This window comes from Vipera berus (assembly GCF_964194415.1).
Source record: "Vipera berus genome assembly, chromosome: 5".
Lineage (NCBI taxonomy): Eukaryota > Metazoa > Chordata > Lepidosauria > Squamata > Viperidae > Vipera > Vipera berus.
Window position 1 is genome coordinate 64297273 of NC_138207.1, and position 21036 is coordinate 64318308.

The 21036-nt window shown below is 38.3% G+C and overlaps 1 protein-coding gene across 1 annotated transcript in view; it reads right to left on the bottom strand.

The window, feature by feature from the left end:
• ADAM12 (ADAM metallopeptidase domain 12) overlaps positions 1 to 21036 on the bottom strand; it is a 308768-nt gene that overhangs the window by 236221 nt on the left and 51511 nt on the right. Inside the window, exon 3 of the mRNA XM_081329681.1 lies at positions 13583 to 13656. Within this exon, the coding sequence (XP_081185807.1) occupies positions 13583 to 13656 (74 nt within the window). The remainder of the gene's footprint in view (positions 1 to 13582; positions 13657 to 21036) is intronic.

Genomic DNA, 21036 nt, shown 5'->3' on the forward strand with positions numbered 1-21036 from the left:
TACATTACTTGAGTTTCTTCAAATAATTTCTCAATTTGTTTTGTTGTTTTTTCTGTGACAACTCGCACCTATGTGGATTAATTAGAGACCTGAGCAGGAAACCAAACTAAACAATAAGACAGGAAACCAGAAACAAACCATGAATAATTACAACCAACAGGCCTATAAGCCTAGTTTCAAAATAAGGTATTCTGCTTTAAAAGCTAATGACCTTTTTTTTTTTTGCATTAACCTGATCTAAAAATAAACCACATTATGTGAATCTAGGTGTAGTATTTTGTAAACTAGTTAAAGCTCTAACCTCATAGTATAGCCCAATTAACTGTTACGCTAAAGAAAGTCATAGAGTTTAGTAATATATGTACATATATTCGTGGTTTTGGAGTTGGTTATCATCAGTACGATGATGATACCCAGTTTTTTATTTCAACCCCAAACCACCCCAGTGATGCCCGTTTGCCTGGAGGCGGTTCAGGTCTGGATGGGGAGGAACAGGCTTCGACTCAACCCTGACAAGACTGAGTGGCTGTGCGTGCCAGCATCTCAGGATATTCAGAATATTCCATCTCTTTCTATGGGGGGTGAGCTATTACCCCCCGTAGATAGGGCTCGCAACTTGGGGGTCCTTCTAGATTCACAGCTCTCCTTAGAAGATCATATAGGAGCTGTGACTAGGGGGGCCTTCACCCAGGTTCGCCTGGTGCGCCAGTTGCGGCCCTATCTAGACCGGGATGCCTTGCATACAGTCACTCATGCGCTCATGACCTCTCATTTGGACTACTGCAACGCTCTCTACATGGGGCTGCCCATGAGGACCACTCGGAGGCTTCAACTGGTGCAGAATGCAGCCGCGCGAGTTGTGTTGGGGGTCTCCCGATACTCCCATGTTACACCTCTGCTCCGCGAGCTGCATTGGCTGCCAGTTGCCCTCCGGGTGAGATTCAAGGTGCTGGTTATGACCTACAAAGCCCTACATGGCATGGGTCCGGATTACCTACGGCAGCGCCTGCTGCCGGCATCAACTTCCCTCCGTCCAGTGCGCTCCCACAGAGTGGGCCTCCTCAGGGTGCCTCCGATCAGAGAATGTTGATTGGTGGCCCCCAGGGGGAGGGCGTTCTCTGTGGGCGCGCCAGACCTGTGGAACCGCTTGCCGGTTGAGCTCCGGATGGCCCCCGACCTTCGCTCCTTCCGGCGCGATCTAAAAACTTATTTATTTGAACAATCTGGCCTGGTCTGATGGGTTTGGGTTTGGATTTAGTTTTAACACACTTTTATTATTGTATTATATTGGGCATAATTATTTAATTCCTTTTAACTCTTTTTTAACTTTTGTATTTACATTTTGATATTTATTGCCCTGTACACCGCCCTGAGTCCTTCGGGAGAAGGGCGGTATAAAAATTTAATAAATAATAATAAAATAATAATAATAATAATAATAATAATAATAATAATAATAATAATAATAATAATAATAATAATAATAATAATATACATAAATACTGGATACTGTAGAGGTTAAGGTGCTTCCTTTTGACATGGGACTGGGGTTCAAATCTTTGCTGGTACCTACCTTGCCAGTAGGGATCATTGAGCAAAATCCTCTAATGTTTCACCTGCCTACCTCAGATTTGAGAGTGATATGAACTAGGACAATCATGTCAACTCAGACATCACCCAGATTAACACGGTCCATTTCAGATGTTGGGGAATCAGAACAATCTGATGAGTTTGAGCTACCGGAACAAACCATACATGGACAAGACAAGATAAGTGGAACAAGGAAAGTTACTATAACGGTAGATCTAATAAGAAAAGATATATGAAACAAATGAGGGAACTATGGATGGACAGAAGACTTTTATCTACACCAGGTGAAAAACAGCTAGTTACTCAACACTTCAATATAGTGAAGAGGAAGCTGCTCTTATAACTTGAGACAGACAAACTAAACATTATATCCTAGACTCAAGAAGACCTAGAAGGATAACTTGATGTCCAGTCAACACCTCAAGCTTGAACTGCTGCCCCCTCCATTACAAAGCACAGTAGCTGATATGAGGCATAAGATCATGGATAAGCTAGTTACAGCCGACCCTTGAGAACATTATCAAGACTCAGAGGAGAAATGCTATCAAATATTACACTAGAAAGTGCCAGTAGAGTCCTAACAACAATCCCTAGTATCACCATAATGCACAGCAATGAATTGTCTACTCTACAGCTGGTGTAATTCTGGAGATGCTCGACTACATGATCAAGAACAGCAGCACTATATACTGTATCCCCTCCACCCTGGAAAATAAGATTTGAGGCTAAAATCAAGACAACCTAAGAGATGTTGGTCATCTGGTAGAACTATAGAAGAGTGGAGATTAGGATAAAACATGGCTGCTGCAAAAAATACAAAAACCTGACTCCATCTGAAAAAATGGCTACCAGGCTAAGGAGATACACTAAAGATGAAATAAAATGAATATCTAGTTAGCACCTGCCCCAGGCATGAGCCACACCTATTGGCACTATTAGGCTCCCACCCAAACTGGATAAAACAAAGGAAGGCCAGTATTGATCATAAAAGATACCTGCAAAGGAATAGTTCTCTCCATTTTAGAATCTGACTCATCAGAGGGAAGGGAAAGGATAATTAGAAAGGTCCATTCCCCTCTTCTAGAAATTATGTGAATCATCAGGTCTTAGAGAATTATTCTGGTCTTGCTCCTCTGTAATACCAAGTCATTCCAAAAACAGAAAGAGAGAAATATTGGATAAGAAGGCTGACTTGCCTTGTTTAGAAAGATGGAGGTCTGATTTTGACTCGGCTTCTTTTGTAATAAAGCAAGCCAAGGGAAATGGTGTTGTGATTGTGATACATAAGTACAATATGTCCCTTGAAACTATACCTGTGCGAGAGCTGGTTCATACTTAGTATGTATGTGGTGTTTGTGTACATACTTAGTCTTAGGATCACAAAACGTTTGGAGATTCTACCTAACAGAATCCATGAATAAGCTAGTGACTAACAGCTGGTGTTAGGCCTAGGACATTCGAGAACTTCCCTATCTACTGTGGGACTGGTTTGTTTGAAGCAGCTTTATTATTCAAAACAGACATTATGATTGTTAACCAGTAAAGACTGATCACAGCACCAACGTATAGTATTAGGTTTGTTAGTTTTCGTTAGCAGAGAAGTGTTCTATGGGTAGGGATCATGTTGTGTATGTAAATAGTTGCAAACTTGGGAATTTGCAGACTGCACCGTAGCTAGGTTTGAGCGGGAGATTCAGCTGCAATCATTGGCTGCGAATAGCAAGAAGCGGGAGAATAAACGCCTCTAATTGGTTACAGTTCAAACAGTTCCACTATAAAAGGTTGCAACACTTGACAGTTGCCAGTTGACATTTGCGTATTCAATAAACTCGTTCATTGCAAAAAACCACTCTGAGTCCTCGTCTATCAGAACAAAACAATTGGCGACGAAGGTGGGATAGACAGAAGACCAGAGAATCGGAGAATTGTTGCGCAAAGGCGGCAAATTCGAAAACGAGTCACAGTCAACCAGCGGCCGCGGTGAAATAGAAAAATTCTCCGAATGGCGCAAATAGGGTCCCTGAAGGAATTCGACCCAAACTTCCCCGAGGATTGGGAAGAGTACATCGGTCAAGTGGAAGGGTTCCTGCTAGTGAACGGAATCACTGATGACAGGAAAAAGGCGGCAGCATTATTGACGATTTGCGGCACACCGGTCTACAGAATCGCTGTCGGACTGTGTCAACCGCAACCAGTCTCTAGCGTGCCTTATGCCGACCTTTTAGCCAAACTAAAGGTCCACTTTACACCTAGGAGATCTGAGCTCTTTTGGCGCCGCATCTTTGAGAAAAGGAACCAGAGACCGGGTGAATCCATTCAAAAATTTGTCGCTGCCGTCAGGGAAGCCGCAGTACGATGTAAATACGATAACTTAGAAATAAGAATTCGGGACCGAGTCGTACTGGGCTTGCGTGATGAGCAGCTACAAAACAGAATAATCGCCAAACCCACCGGCGATCTGCAGGAGGTGATAGACGAACTCTTAACGTACGAGTCTACCGGGTATCGCGACCCCCCCCGCAGTAGCATGGCAGCGGCGTCCGAGATCAACCAAGAGGGCTATGTGGACTGTGGGGAGGTGGACCAGCAGTGGGAAGACGACATCGCCGAGGTCTCAAGACGATTCGGGAAATTGGCGCCAAGACCGCCCAGAAGTGAGAGGCCCGATCCTAACCGCCGACAACAACCCGCAACTCCGCAAAGACAAGCGACCGGGGCACAACGACCATGGAGGGACACCGCAACCAGACCGAGAGACAACGACAGCCAAAACCGGTGCGGCAGCTGCGGAGGCAACCATCCCCGTGCATCTTGCCGATTCCGAAATGCAAAGTGCAGGGCGTGTGGGAAGACTGGCCACATCCAGGCCATCTGTAGGAGCCGCGCTCGTGACAACCGCCTGCACGAAGTCGATGTGTGGCCCGAAGGTAAGGTAACCCCTTACTTTAGTGGCAAAGAGACCCCTAGACCCCGGGTTAAAATTCCAAATCTAGGGGAGGTGGCGCGCGTCAATCGCAGGTGGAAAGGGAAAAACAGCAATTTTCCAGAAGGAAAATTAAAAATCATAGTCCATCTGCAAGGGGTTCCTTGCAGAATGGAAATAGATTCAGGGGCTTCGGTGTCAATAATCTCCAGTGAAACCCTTGAGAGGATTGAACAATTAAGTGGAAGAAAAATTCCACTTAGTTCAACAAAAATTCAGTTAACAGACTTTCAAAAAAGCCCAATAAAAATAAAAGGGAAGGTTAGCCTTAGAGTAAAATTTAAGGGATTTAAGGGGGTCTTAGATTTAATAGTTACCGAAGGGCATAGGACTAGTCTAATTGGCCTTAACTGGTTCCCGGCCCTGGGCATTTGGGTCGGGGGAATAAATTCAGTAATTAAAAATAAGACCCTCGAATCAGTCTGCAATGAATTTGCAGACGTATTCGATGGGTCTCTCGGTAAATACAAGGGGCCCCCGATTAAATTTAACCTAGACCCTTCAGTGAAACCTATCAGGCTTAAGGCCCGAAGGGTGCCTTTCGCCCTGAAGGAAAAAATCGAGGCCGAGCTCGACAGGCTAGTAGGCCAAGGAGTCTTAGAACCTGTTGAGGGTGGCCTATGGGAAACGCCGATTGTCACACCCCTCAAACCTAATGGGGATGTGAGAATCTGCGCTGACTATAAGGCCACCCTGAACATTGGAATGAAAAAGCATGCTTACCCGGTCCCGACGGTGAAGCAGGTCCTCGCGACGATCCAGGACGGCGCCATGTTTGCCAAGTTAGACTTGGCGCATGCGTACTTACAATTGACTGTTTCTGAAGAGGCTGCAGAAGCACAGACGATTGTTACCCACAAGGGGGCGTTCCGGGTCCACAGACTGCAATTTGGTATTGCAGCTGCTCCAGGCATCTTCCAAGAAGTGATGGAGAGGACCTTAAAGGGCATACCTGGTGTATGCCCTTACTTTGATGATGTCCTGATAGCTGGAAAAGATGAGGAAATGTTAGTAGAGCGGCTGGAACAGGTACTGGGCAGATTTAGGGGGGCTGGATTGAAATTAAAAAAGGAAAAATGTTCCATTGGGGTTAAGTCCACTGATTTTTTGGGATTCAGGATAGACAAGAATGGAATCCATCCTACCCCTGACAAAATTAAGGCAATTAAATGGGCTCCTGAGCCAAGAAACAAGGCTGAACTACAAGCCTTCCTTGGCTTGGTAAACTTCTACCATACGTTTGTACCTCACAAGGCTGCCATTGCAGAACCCCTCCACAGACTCTTAGATAAGAAGGCCCCTTGGCAGTGGCAGAATAAACATAGAGTTAGTTTTCAAACGTTAAAAGACATTCTTTCCAGCCAATCAACTGTAACCCACTTTATAGAAAATAAACCTATTTACCTAGCGTGTGATGCTTCACCTTATGGTGTGGGGGCTGTGATCAGCCATTTAGACAACCAAGGGATACAAAGACCAATCGCATATTACTCCCGGACACTAACCAAAGCCGAGAGGAACTATGCGCAGATTGACAGGGAAGCATTGGCAATTGTGGCGGGAGTAAAGAAGTTCCATGACTACCTTTACGGTAGGAACTTTACCATACTGACTGACCACAAACCCCTGTTGGGACTGTTTACCACGGATAAACAGACTCCCCAAATCATGTCACCCCGAATGCTGAGGTGGTCCATTTTCCTCTCAGCATATTCATTTTCTCTCCAATACAGACCGGGCAAGGACATGGGACATGCTGACGCCCTGAGCAGGCTGCCCTTGAACATCACTGAGGATGACCCTGCCCCTGTGGGACAAATAATGTCTCTACAGGACATCCCTGACTGGCCTTTAACAGCTAAAGATATAGCTGTGGCAACAAACTCTGATCCAACTTTAAAGAGAATAATGGCCTGGGTTCTAAGTGGGTGGCCAAATGCAAATCCGGATGCCAAGTACATCCCATATTTCAGAAGGAAAGGTGAACTGTCAGTTCATTTGGGATGTTTACTGTGGGGAAATCGTGTGGTTATTCCTGAAATCCACAGGCCAGCCATTCTATTAGAATTACATGAAGGCCACCCAGGAATTGTACGCATGAAGGCGTTGGCTAGGAGTCACTTGTGGTGGCCAGGTCTGGACAACAATATTGAGGAATGCGTTGCCAATTGCCACCTGTGCCAACGCTCTAGGCCAGAACAACAACACATTCGTACGCATAAATGGGAGTTAGCTAGAAATCCTTGGTCCAGGATTCATATTGATTTCGCTGGACCATTCCAGGGGGTAACATTTCTGGTGGTTGTTGACAGCTTCTCTAGATGGCTAGAGGTAGTACCAGTCAGCTCTACGACTTCGGGTAGAACAATACAGGTATTAAGGGGCCTCTTTGCCACTCACGGGTTACCAGACGTAATCGTGTCAGATAACGGGCCACAATTCACCTCTGTTGAATTCCAGGATTTCCTCAAGGCCAACTCGATTAAGCACAAGACATCAGCACCCTTCCACCCATCCACCAACGGCTTGGCTGAACGTAATGTGAGGACCACGAAAGACGCTTTAAAAAGGATCATCCGAGGTGACTGGCCTCAAAGACTGGCCGAGTTCTTGCTGACCCAACACACGACCCCATGTACTGCCACGGGCAAAAGTCCAGCTGAAATGCGGTGGGGAAGAAGACTAACCACCAAATTGGACAGATTACACCCTGACAGACTTCCACCAAGTGCTGAACTGGACATGCCTAGTAGAACATTTAAAGTGGGGGATTTAATCTGGGCTAGAAACTATGCACAAGGGGACAAATGGATCCCAGGGGTGGTTACTGAAATTTTAGGTCCCCTGTCTTATACTATTGAGGGGGAAGGGAATAGGATCAGCAAGAGACACATAGACCAGTTGAGGAAGCGAACTAGTAGGTGCGTACCTGAAGAAGGGGAGCAAAGCACAATTGTGGGGAACAGTACATCCTGGTTCAGGGATAACAACCTGCCAGATAGTGGGGTTGCAGAATTGCAAAACAACTCAGTCCCTGGTAACCAACAACAGCAAGCTAGTCAGTACGATTGGGAAATACCCCTGCGGAGTAGGCCAGGATCAGATGATCTTCAAACACAAACAAATCCACAAAACAGCAATAGGGATGCATCAGAGCCAGTTAACCAAGAGCCCAGGTCCAACAGAGACAATCAGCTAAGCAGACAATCTGGTAAGGGTGTCCCTAGCAGCCAGGCCAATAGATACCCTTCTAGAATCCATAGGCCACCTAAATACTTGAAGGATTTTGTTCATAAATAACAACAACTGGGGGGTAAGGGGTGTTGTGTATGTAAATAGTTGCAAACTTGGGAATTTGCAGACTGCACCGTAGCTAGGTTTGAGCGGGAGATTCAGCTGCAATCATTGGCTGCGAATAGCAAGAAGCGGGAGAATAAACGCCTCTAATTGGTTACAGTTCAAACAGTTCCACTATAAAAGGTTGCAACACTTGACAGTTGCCAGTTGACATTTGCGTATTCAATAAACTCGTTCATTGCAAAAAACCACTCTGAGTCCTCGTCTATCAGAACAAAACAGATCACCAACTGGTTAAGGTTACAACTCACCTGTGAATGGGCTTATTATACTATACGATTCCTCAAAAGGTCATTGGATCCTGCTGGATTCCAAGTTATCTTGAAAAGGTTGGGGATTCTAGAGGTATATGCAATAGAAGCCTGCTTAGGCAGTCAACCCAATTCCTGCTGAGACCCCTCTCTAATTTGTTTCAAAGTGGTCCTAGCTACACATATGAATATTAAACCAGCAAGGCTGGAGTGCAAGTGAATGATAGGACTACCATCTGCTGAGGATCAGGATCAAATCCATTTCAAATGTTATGCTGTGATGATAAGTGTGACAAGCAGCAGCTCTTTTCTGCTTGATTTGATCCAAAAATTCACATCCCACTGAACTAGAAGTGTAAAATTTCTGGAAATGGTGAAGCGATGTAAACATTTTTAGTCTTCTTTCTTTTGACAGGAGAAAAATATCAATTTTGGAAAAACTAATACAGTGAGTGTTTATGTTTATGCCGCTGTCTGATCTGTTCACTAGACTATTTTAAGATAGTAGTGTGTGTATGAGAAAAGAGTTTGGTTTGTTCAAGTATCAGGTTTGGTATGTTTATTAAATGTAAAAGTAAATTTAAGCAAACTATAATTATGCTTACATTTTACTTTCCAATTTTTTTACAAATAAAAAATAAGCTGCAAATTATAAGAAACCCGGGGATTATTTTTGTCAAGTTGATATAAAGTTGAAGGAAGGAACGAACTATCAACTTGATAACAAAACAGAGTTATGTCCTTGGGGCCTAGTTAAAAGCAGCAAATATAGGCTAGAGGGTGACCTGTGGCCTGGTGGATTTTCTTTAGGAATTAACAGAGGGAATGTAACTTGGTAGATTCTTCTTGATATTTTTCTGAATCACTTGAGAGTCTGGAGAATACAGCACATAACCTTTTAGTGCTTTAGTCCCTATCCCTGAGGAGAATTTCAAGAAATATTTCCTAGACTCTTGTTCCTCAAAGTTCAAAGGGGAGAAATCAGGATATTTGGGGCTGAATGCTATAGACATGCTGGTGACAGTTACTTTCCTGTGATCTTTTCCAGAAATGGTGTGCCTCTACTGAATATCTGACTGTAGTCAATAATGGGATGGATGATGGGCAACACATTGAAATTGAATCCAGACAAGAGAAAGTACTCATTGTGATGGGGCATAATTTCAGAGGGAAAGTAGATCTGCCTATTCTCAATGAAATTGCATTCTCCCAAAAGAAGCAGTTTGTGGATATTTTTAAACTTGAATCTCTGGGTCCCAAGGCCAGGAACACCTTTTATCATTTTTGGCTGATACGCCAAATGCATCCCAAGAAAATAAACTCAAAACTGTGGTATATGTGCTGGTAAATTCCGGAGGGGGAGGGAGGAGGAGGAACTCTGTATGGGGTTGTCTCACTTGGCAGCACTCACTTTTCAGCTTCAAGAAGCTTGTTTCATTCATGAAATATTCTAAGCTTTGCACAGTCCCACAGATCAGTAGAAAGGTTAATCTATTCTGTTCTTCCTAACAGATTGGTGACAGACAAAGTTTGAATAGTCAAATTGTTCAGCAAGTCTCTCCAACATTTAAATACCTGAAGGACAAAGAGTCTTTATTTAATCCCATTGGGATTCAGATGAAAATGAAGAAAGATAATTACAATCTAAAAACCGCAGTTAGGAATCTACATTTTAATCTAGTAATATTTTCAAAATCAGTAATGAAGTAATTTTGTTAAATCAGTTCATCCTAGCTTAGGTGAAAGACTTCTCTCAATTGCAATCTGAAATGCCACTCTTTATTTAGAATCCACCACAGCAGCAATATGCAATGAACCCCAATGTGACCCCCTTGGAACATGATGAATTCATAATCCAGCACTATTGAACAATCACAGGTTGCCCATTGATTCTCTAATTTGTTTCAGTAACGTGATGTGAATGCTATTTATACCTATTTTGGCCAAGTATAAATAACTGTATCAGAAGTTTATTTTAATTTAATTAAATAACTAAAACAGAAATTGTAACATTTAGCAAGCAATTTTCTTCCGTACTTTGCAAATAATGCTTTTTAAAAAATGATTAGGCGATATAAACACAGATTTTTAAATGCCTCTGTTTTGATTTTAAAAAAACACAGAATCTGCAAAGGTGTTTGTCTTCACATTCTATTCACACCTCAAGCACATTTATTTCAGCATCTTTGTGGAGTCAATTTACATTTTTTATGCAAAAATGCATTCTTCAAAAATCCATCATTTTATGCTTCATTAGAGAATGGAAGAGTATATATTATCAATTTATAAATAATGAATCCACTTTAACTGCTTCTTTTCAGAGGCATTTCACCAAGGGGCAAACCTAGGTATGCTCCTGAATATGGACTTAATGGGGAACTGTAGTTGCATACTGATGTGTGTGTGTGTACACATACATACACACACACTGATATACATACATACATAATGTGTGTATGTGTGTGTGTACACATACCCAGATAGTATTCAACTATATAATTTTTATGCAACAAGAAAATTACTCTGAGTATAAGATGACATTCATAAAAGAATGATTACATGGTAAACAGAGATCAGATAATAAAAAGTGTCTAACGCCACTATTGTATTATCAATAACAGTAAGCTTAACCTCCAATTATAAAAATAAATTGGTAGGAAAAAATCACTATTCTTTTCAGATAAGTATAATCTTAGCTATACAGTGTCTTGAGAGCCATAACAAACATAATTGGTATGGTGCATTTAGGCACACTCGGTGCACAATCCACACTTAAGGACCAAAGCACTGTGGTAGGTAATTTTGGCCCTATGGGGGAAAATTATTTCAAGTTGAAGGGATCAAACCTTACAGGAGAAGCCTGAGCAATAGTCATGAACTTTGCAAGAAGAATTAGGAGTTTTGGGAACTGAAGGGACACTATAGCTCCATTAAGACAGATTTCATTGACCTATTGTCAACTATGAGATCAAGGCCCACACAGGATGCTTTCTTAGCATTATCAACCAGAGACCTATTTCTTGACTTCAGAATTTCATGTACAAAATTATGCAACTGCTACCTGTAAATCAGGCACTGCTGAAACATTTGATTGGCTGGTTGATGGAAAGTGCTTCTGAGAGCTCTGCCTACATATAATATGAAGCTTGAACATGGTGCTGGATATATTGAAAACAAATTGCCTCTCCCTGAGGGACTACTGGATGATAACCTTATATTGTATCAGTACATACAAACAACCAAAGAAGAAGAAATATATCTTGATCGTAATCAAAGGGAGAGTAGATAGGTCATGTTAGATTTTTATAAGATATAGTGACTGAAACTGGGGACAGTAAATTAATATAGTTCCTAATGGCAAATGTTGGAAAGTTACACTGCCAGTTTCCAGGTTCATCATTCCCAAGAGACATTATTGTTTGCGGGAAAATCTAGAATTTTAAATGTTAAACCTCAGCCTTTCAACCCCCTGGCAACATCATTGGTCTCTCTAGCAGAATTAATAAGGAATCTCAGTGAATTCCACTGAGAGCCAATTTGGATGATTTGCTCCTTTATGAAACCACCATAGACTAACCTTTTGCAGAAAGTCCAGTTCCCATTTGCCTTCCTGAGGGAGGATGGGAATTGTGGTGGGAGATAAAAGAGTTCAATTTCTTCAATGTATGAAATGGCAAAGGATTTGGCCTTCGTTTTTTAAACCGTAAAACTATCTCCAATTCTCATATCAGTGCTCAGGTTTTTGCAGAAAATGTCAGTTTCCTTCTCACTTCCTGAAATAGCTTATGCCTACACAAAAATGCTGGACAAATGGAAAAAATTTCATATTAAAAACTCTCTATTCCACCTTTGTTATATACCTAGATGAAAGGAAAAATTCACAGATGTAATAATTTGCAACCCCAATTTCATCTTCCTACTAGGGTAGGAAGCTATAGTAAAGCACTATGGAGGGGTATGTAACTCTAAGCACTATTGCTATTTTCTTCCCTCTAACAGTCTTGAATCTGTTCAGGTAATTAGTTTCCTATTTTAGTGATACATGTCAGAACCTCATCATCTGACTCATTTTGTATTACGTAATGAGAGTTTCATATACTGGTTATGCTGTCTTGACCTCTTTCCTTGATGTTTATAATTGCTCAAGAATCCTATGTACATATACATGAACTGGTTATTCGTGGTAAATGGAGAGGAACAAGTCAAATTTTGCTCCACTCTAGTTATGTGTTTGTGTTTAGAGGCAGAATTGTGAACCAACACATTTTTAGAGAATTTTTTAATCTTGTTCATTTACTCTCATTTTTAATTTGAAGAAATGTTTGCCCGTACTATGTCTTGGATGGATTGGCTACTCAGACACAGAGTTTCAGCCAAGAGTATATAAAAGCGTAACATGTAATCACTTAACCCAGTCTAGAATGACTCAATGCTTACAAATAGCAGATTACATATGGTTTATTTTTAGTTTTACCAAGCCAAGGATTTCACAATTTGTCAGTTGGAGTAAATAGAGAGAAAAACTATATTTTCAGATGCCAACAATAAAAGGTTTAGATTTTAAAATGTCAGTGCATTCAGTCAATTAAGTAATGGCATTTGGGAGTATCAGACTGATACCAGGTAAGCATTTCCTTTATTCCTAAGCAAATTATTGGTTTTTCTATCTTAAAAATAGGCAATACTCCTGATTGTGTGGAAGAATTGTGTATATGTATAGTCAGTGATCATGTACATCCTTCTGAGAAAAATAGATACGATAGATCAAGTCCCTGTGCCAGGATCAGCATATCATTGTAGAGAAAGATGATAATACCGTATAGACTAAGTCCTTGTGCCTTTCTCTTATTAATCTTTGATGAACTGATGGGTAATTTTACAAGACTGAGATCATTCTGCTGCCATTATTGCAATAAGGAAGACTATAATTATGAGATGGTTTGGTAAAATTTATTACATTTCTCTCAGTTTTCCTACCTTCCAAGTACTAGGTCAGATAGAATTTAAGTTTTTTAATTGTAAAAAAGCGTATAGCAAACTAATGATTGTCCCTAGGCAAGTTAACTCATTCCAAACAATGAAATAATATCAAAATAAAGAAATATCTGTCTAAAATTATTTTTCATAATGTGAACAACCAGGTTTATTTAAGTGTAAAAGTAAAACATGTTCAAAGTAATGCCAAAAGAGATGCATGATTCGTGCACAAAATCTCACAGAATTGCCACTTGGTTTTAAATACCTTTGGAAACATTGCTAACTTATACCAGCCTATTTTTTCCAAAGCTAGAAAGCAGATAGGGCCATACCTCTCCATTCATTACAAATATAAACCATCAATTTTAACTTAGTAATCCATAGCACTACTATACTGCAGGGAATACAAATTACAACCACTTACTCATTTCTCTCCAGACTGATGACAAGTTGTTCACTTTCAGCTTGTATAAGAAATTTCAGCATTGCTGGGTGAGTCTGAAAAATGAAATAGAAGAATAGTTACAATACAACAAAAGAATCTCTGCAACAGGTATAAAAATTGCAGAATTAGGTAAGAAAAACAGTAGAATGGAATTCAAAGTAAAGAGAAAGGAGAGAAGTATTCAAAAGAATTTGTTTTGCATTTAAATAGAAATAACAATCTCAAAAAAAAAACATTCATTTAACTTGACAATTAAATTTATGTTAGCCAACCACAGGAATCTTTAAATATGTTAAAGTTACTGATTCAGCACTTTAAAGAGAAATTCAGTTATGTGCCTGAATTGTTAGTCTTTATTCTGCTATAGACTTCTCTATGAGTGTGTACTCAAGAACAGGAAATCTGTTCTTAATTAAAATCTTTCCCACATGGATAGTGAATATATACATATATACATATAAATACACAAATACTAAGAATCTAACAAAAAAATTATGCTAGAGGAAAAATACCATTGTATAAATATGACCCCTGGTCCCAAAATAATATAAAATTCATACTTCATTATGAAATGTAGAGCCTTTTCCCATAGGCGGGTCACATAAACAATAAATGCTCTAGCAACTACTGATTTGCCCAACTTATGCCTAATGATATACAACATTTTTTAACTGTGAGTAAGAATTCTCCATTCTCTTTTTCCATTAATTTATCCAGAAATATTTGCCTCTTCCTGCAGGACAGTCCTTCTGTAAAGTCAGGACCAGTTAATATTTTCCTCATGCTATTCCTTTCCATTTCATTCACATTATTCATGAGTTTAGTCATAAAATATTTCTATCACATGATTTATTTTAAAAGCTACTGGACATAAAATTAAAGGACTTCTTCAGTTTGCTCATATTTCTATCCATCTCTGCCTAAGAAGGGTAGATTGTAATCATTGTACAAGAGCTTTTAGTATTTTGTCAGTAGATGTTATGGTATGACTGACATTGCTAAGCACATTTGATTTGTGCTTCTTAGATTGTAAGCCGCCCTGAGTCTTCGGAGAAGGGCGGGATATAAATGGGATTAAAATAAAATAAATAAAATACTCAATTACTGATGTATTACAAATAGAAGAGAATATGTCAGGGTAATAAATAAGTAAGTAAGTAAGTAAGTAAGTAAGTAAGTAAATAAATAAATAAATAAATAAATAAATAAATAAATAAATAAATAAATAAATAAATAAATAAATTTTACATCTATATATAAAGCAAACTAGAGAGTCAGGCCAATAGGAGCATCATGAGGTAAATCATAGAGCAAACAAAGCATACAGAAGAAAAAAGGATGGGGGGGAAAGCAACCAATCACAGTGCAGATTGCCTCACACAGGAACCAGGACTCTTTAGCGAGTCAGCTATAATCGTGTGTTTTGGCTCACTGCACAACCCCACTGCTCCAACTAACTAAATTTAAATATCTTAATAGAATATTTGTAGCTGAGGATTGAAATTGTTGAGTCCTTAATGCTTCCTAAGTTTGGTTGTTTTCTGGCAGACATTTCATTGCCCAACTAAGTAATATCATCAGTGATGTACTCTCCAGAGCAGTGTTTGTCAACCCTGGCAACTTTAAGGTGTAAACTGGCTGGAAAATTCTGAGTGTTGAAGTTGACACAACTTAAAGTTGCCAAGGCTGAGAAAGACTGCTCTGGGGCTTACTTCTGTTGATATTGGGTTTTGCTAGACAAAACATGGATTCCATGGGAGGAGGGAAGGCTGAATGTAATGGAAAAATAGTTGTGTGCTTACTCAGGTGGTAGAAGAGGCATCAGTACAGGGAGTACACGGGATGGTGTGGACTGATCAGTTTTAGACTAACCTAAATGTCACTGTAATTTGACAAATCATAGTGGGACAAAACTAAAAAAAATCAAGGATGGTATAGATTGCTTATTTCCAAAGTCCTTTCATTATATAATGGTAAAGTCAGGACAAGGTAATTCTTAGAATAATTTTGACAAAAACCTGTTGATGTTATTTCAATCCTCATCTTATAGAAATAAGTTAACTAGAATAAGCTTATGTGTTGAACAAAGATACATAGGCAACTTATTTTCAAAAACAAGGAAATTCCCCCACTCATTCTTCTGATCTTTTGCTTTTGATAAATAAATCTTACATAGAACATATTACATCACAAAAAATTCCCTAAAGAACACCCAAGGTACTGAAAGTTATTTTTTTATTTTTACTCTTTCATATGCACAAATAACTATATTTTACTCCTCTATTTATAAAGCCTTTCTTAGCAACCTAGAATTTCATTTAATAATTTTCCCATGACCTTCTCCATGTTCTATTGGATTATGCATATTCTTTTCTAATGAAGTATGCACAAATGTTGGTCCTATGAGAGCTTTCACCCCCACATTCAAAGTATTAGCAGCTTCAGTGCTGAAGAAAGCTCTCTATTTGCACTCTGTGGTTAAAATCACTTCCCCTAGGACTGTGTGGGAAAACACAGAAGGTTTTCTTACACCAATCTGTTGTGGGATCTGTGAAACTGTCAGTGGGAATAAGTTTGACAAAAACAATTACAGGAAACAACATTTCCCATGAACTCACAGAAGGTATTATTACAATACAGGAGGATTCCAGGTGACTCAGCCACACATGTACAAAAGCCTCTGCTTTTAAAAAAACAAAACCATACATATTCTATAATTTATGCTCTGGAGATGACTATTCAATTTCTAAAGTTTATAAAATACTACTTAGGATGAACTTGGAAGAGGAATGTTACAGATTGCATGGTAAAATGGTTGTAATGTTGGTTATAATATAATGTTAGATTAATAGAAGAATACATGGATTAATGGTTTAAAGTTGACTTTGAATTACAGTTTGAAAGAAATTTTTTATAACATGACGTATCAATGGAATTTGACTCCAAATAGATTGGCATAAATGTATAATGGAACTTCCAACAAATACTGGAAATGTAATCAAACTCCAGGTATATTTATACTTTATTGTGCAGGAAATCAGGACTCAAGGAAGTTCAGATGAATATAGATTTATTGTATGCTAATGCTGTCTACAAGAATCTGAACTACTAACAGATAAAGCAAATTGGCAGCAAATAAGAGTCAATGGAATTCGAGGTGGGCTGGACTTCGATGTCTTGTGGGCATGAAGGGACTGATGACGCATTTGACCTCTCCCTCAGGCTCAGCCTGGTCATCTTCTACACATATGGTGGTCTTGTAAACATGATAAACCAATATTTATCATGTTGGATAAATATAATAATAGTTATGCAAAATAGTTAAAATGCAAATATTAATGAAATCTGAAGCCTTTCGTCTAGATATTATGGATAAACCAACAGAAAAACAATTCGGAATCTTACTTCTCTTTATGGTGACAGCTGCAAGGATTGCATATGCCAAATATTGGGGGGGAAAAGGAATAGCAACAGTGGAAGAATGGATTTTGAAATTGACTGAATTGGCAGAGATGGCAAAATTAACTGGGTTAACTAGAGACAGTTTGAATAAGTTTATAAGTGACTGGAAACCGTTTGTGCAGTTTCTGTGAGTTAAATATAATAATGGGCTGTTAACAGAGGGCTTTGAAGTTTAATATACTTTTGTGGGGTTAACAATTAACAGGTTTTTTTTTACTATGGACAGCTTGATTGATACACAATAGATCTGTATATTTGAGATATTTGTTAAGAGAAACTTAATCTAAAATAGTAATTTGGTAAGCATAGATGAAAAGTGTATAATTTCTTGTGGATCTGCAATGCAAGGGATCAAACCTATCAGATTTGTGTGACATACAGATATCAGCATTCAGTTAGAGTGGAACTCATATGTTTATTGTTAATTTTACATTTATTGTATATACTTTTTTCTTTTCTTTTTGTGTGTTTTGTCTGTAATTCTTGTTTTTTTTATTCTGTATTTCATCTTATCTTTGGCAAAAATAAAAAATAAAATAAAAAATACACACATATATTCTTACCTTATGTTAATAGTGGGTTTCTTCTTTTCATTCATTAAGTAGCTATGTTAACATTCAATAATTGATGAAACATGAAATACCAGAATCATTTTATGATGCTAACTGTTTAGAAAAAAATAATTGGCATTCTCCAGCCCCCTGTATCTTATTTCTAGCTTTATTTCGAGATGATCTTAGCTCAGCTTCTAACAATTTCAAGGATAGCTCCAGGCAAATTGGCCATGTGGGACTAGGTAAGAAAATATTTCAGAACCTAGAAGTAAATTTTTTAGAACTTGGAAAGGACAACATTTAAGATATTCCAATAACAGCAGAATCTTGGGTCAGGTCTGAAACTTTTTTTCTAACACTCAAAATAAATAATATGGCTATTCCTCAATTTACAGTAGTTTTCACTGTAAGATAATTATTAGGTTCTATTTAAACATGTGAGTATGTACAAGTACATGTATAATTTGATGACTGTACATTGTTTTGAAATATGTTCAAACTTTTAGATATTGCATCTCTTGGTATGAGTCCAGCCAGAGCAGAATAACATACTATAGCCCTAAATTATATAATTAAAAATTATGTAAGAATTAAAGCATTCAACATTTTAAACAGGATTGTTTCCTTTAATATTTGCTTTTTAGAAAAAGGGTCAGTACAACTCAATAAATTAAGTACTGACTTATTATATACACATATGCATACAGAGAAACACACACACACTAAATTCTTCATATCTCTCTTTCACACACACAAAGTTATCCCCAAAGAAGAGTGCTAAATGCATAGAAATACTAAGGTTTAGTATTAACTGAGGCAAGTCAAGAAATACTTGGACAGGGTTTTTTCCCCCTCCACAAATTTTACTGCTAAGCCACTCTTACATTCTGGCCCAATAAGAATTAAGAACACTTCTGTTCTTCAACTTTAGTATTTGTACAAAAAATTAAAATATAATGGTAAAACTATCAATACTACTTTATTAATAGCTGGCTCTTACTCATGATTATTCTTTATGGTTATGATAGTTATGATTTTCCACTAAAGCAGGGGTGTCCAATCTTGGCAACTTTAAGACTTATGGAGTTCAACTCCCAGAATTCTGGGAGTTCAACTCCCAGAATTCCGCAGCCAGTATGGCTGGCTGGGGAATTCTGGAAATTGAAGTCCACAGGTCTTAAAAGTTGCCAGGGTTGGACACCTCTGCTCTAAAGGTACTGAGTCAGTCAGATGAGCAAGATACATGTTCCTTTAAGTGTTGCTATTAGAATTACTGTAATTAGGCATATCCACAGTTACTGTTTAAAGTTCTTTTGGCCTGTGTTCATGCCCACTTGACTTTAAACTGACTTGAGAATACCCTACTTGACTGAGACACATGGCAACAGGTCTAGACCGCACTCAGTCTAGACCGCAATTACCAGATCCTCCAACTGGACAATTCTCTTGCTGCTATGCTCTCCTACCTTTCAGCTCCAGAAAAAAAAATGCCAATGCGCTAGTCTTTATGCATTTATACACTTGTGTGTTTGTGTACATGCGTGCCTTTGTTTGAATTTATACATACAAAATTAAAGCATGATTTATCCAGAACAAGTATAGGGTTAAGAAGTTTTATGTAGCATTTGAATAAGTCTTCTTTCGTTTTTTTTTCTTTATTATCTAGGTTTTTTTTATATATATATTCAATATTATTATTATTTGTTTTATCTTATATAAGCTAGAGAGTGATGGATTTTAGAGTTTATAATTGTTAGTATATGATTGTTTATGATTGCTTTTTATATATATACCTTGTATTTAGCTCTGGGAAGTCGGGGGGGGGGAGGGGGGGAGGGGGGGAGGTAGGGAGGGGGGAGGAGGGAGGGGGAAGGGGGGATTCTTAAAGGAAAACTGTATTTTTAAAACTCTTCAATAAAAAAAAAATTAAAGCATCAAAATGAATCTCTATGCCTCTGAAAAGTAGCCAATTAACAACTGGCATTTAGACGCAAAAAACTGAAGAGTACAGCCCAGGACAGAGAATATCAGTTGATGCAACACAAATATACAAGAGTAAAATAATGCACCCTGAAGTCGTTTTGATAATGAACTGGGATTAATACAAGGTAGCACAATCAACTTCTGCCCTCCAGAAATCATTACCTGGCCATTCTGATAGTGAGGATTAGCCCTTAGTCATCAAAATCTATCTTAATTTTTTTCCCCTCATTCTTGGAATCTAGTTACGCACTTTTTTTCTAGATTATTTTTCCACTATATTTTTAGTGTCCTAATACAAGAAAATGGGATTAGACTATATATATAGAATATTAATTATCAATTATTTTATTGTATATCTTTGTAGCATATTATATATCTATAATCAATTCCTTTTTTAGAACATAAACAGAGATTAAGTTTTCTTAGTAAATTGAATAAAGAAGTAAAATATATATTTCAAAAAAGTATAATTCCAAGTGAACTTTGGTCTCTATTCTTTATTGTTAGAGAGCCCACATTGCCATTTTCATGCACAATTGTCTAATAGCAACAGATTGAGGAAACTGCAATGTTTACAGTAATACAGAAAAACTTGCTTAATTAAATAAATAAACTGCTGAGGAGTCAACATATTCATATGCATGGAATGCTGACTTGTTAATGGAAAGTACAATAAAAGACATATTTTGCAATTATTACAACCTCTGCATCAAAGCATAGCCCCTTATCTGAGGGCATTTCATGTACATTTTTATCTTTACCCTAGACAGCTAGACACCAAGCAAGTATTACTTTATATAAATGTAATTGTGTCTGTTTCTTAGAATGTAAATAACACCCACTGACAGATCACTAGAATTGAGAATTTAATTCTTCTGTTTCCCATAAACACTATAAAAATAGATTCATCTCCAAAACAGATGTTTACATGCAGGAGATATTTCAATGGGCAGAAAATTAGCAAAGAATATCTAAGCATTGGACAAAGTTTTCCATCAGGAACTTGGCAAAGGGAGAAATTTAAATTCCTTTTTCTACTCTCCTTTGCCTAAAGTTTGATCCATCCTTTTGGGTTTGCTATTTACACTCTTGAAAATCAATACCTTAAATGTTATGCCAACTTCAACCCTAGTTATTTCTAGATGGAAATAGGAGCAAAGTTTCAATACCTAAACTTTGATAGCTTAACTTTATAGAGGATAGATATTTAAATGAAAATATTAGCTTATAAAAGATTGCAATTTATTTGTATTATGACCTTAGAATTTTAAGAGATGTCAAAGGTCTAATATAACTTTATTCTATTAATTAAGCATATACTTAGAATTCTGATTCTAATACAAGCTGAATTTTATTTAGTTGGAGGAGTATTAAGAGTTTGCTTCTCTGAATTAAAACTGAGGCATCTTCATGCACCATTATTTGATTATGCTT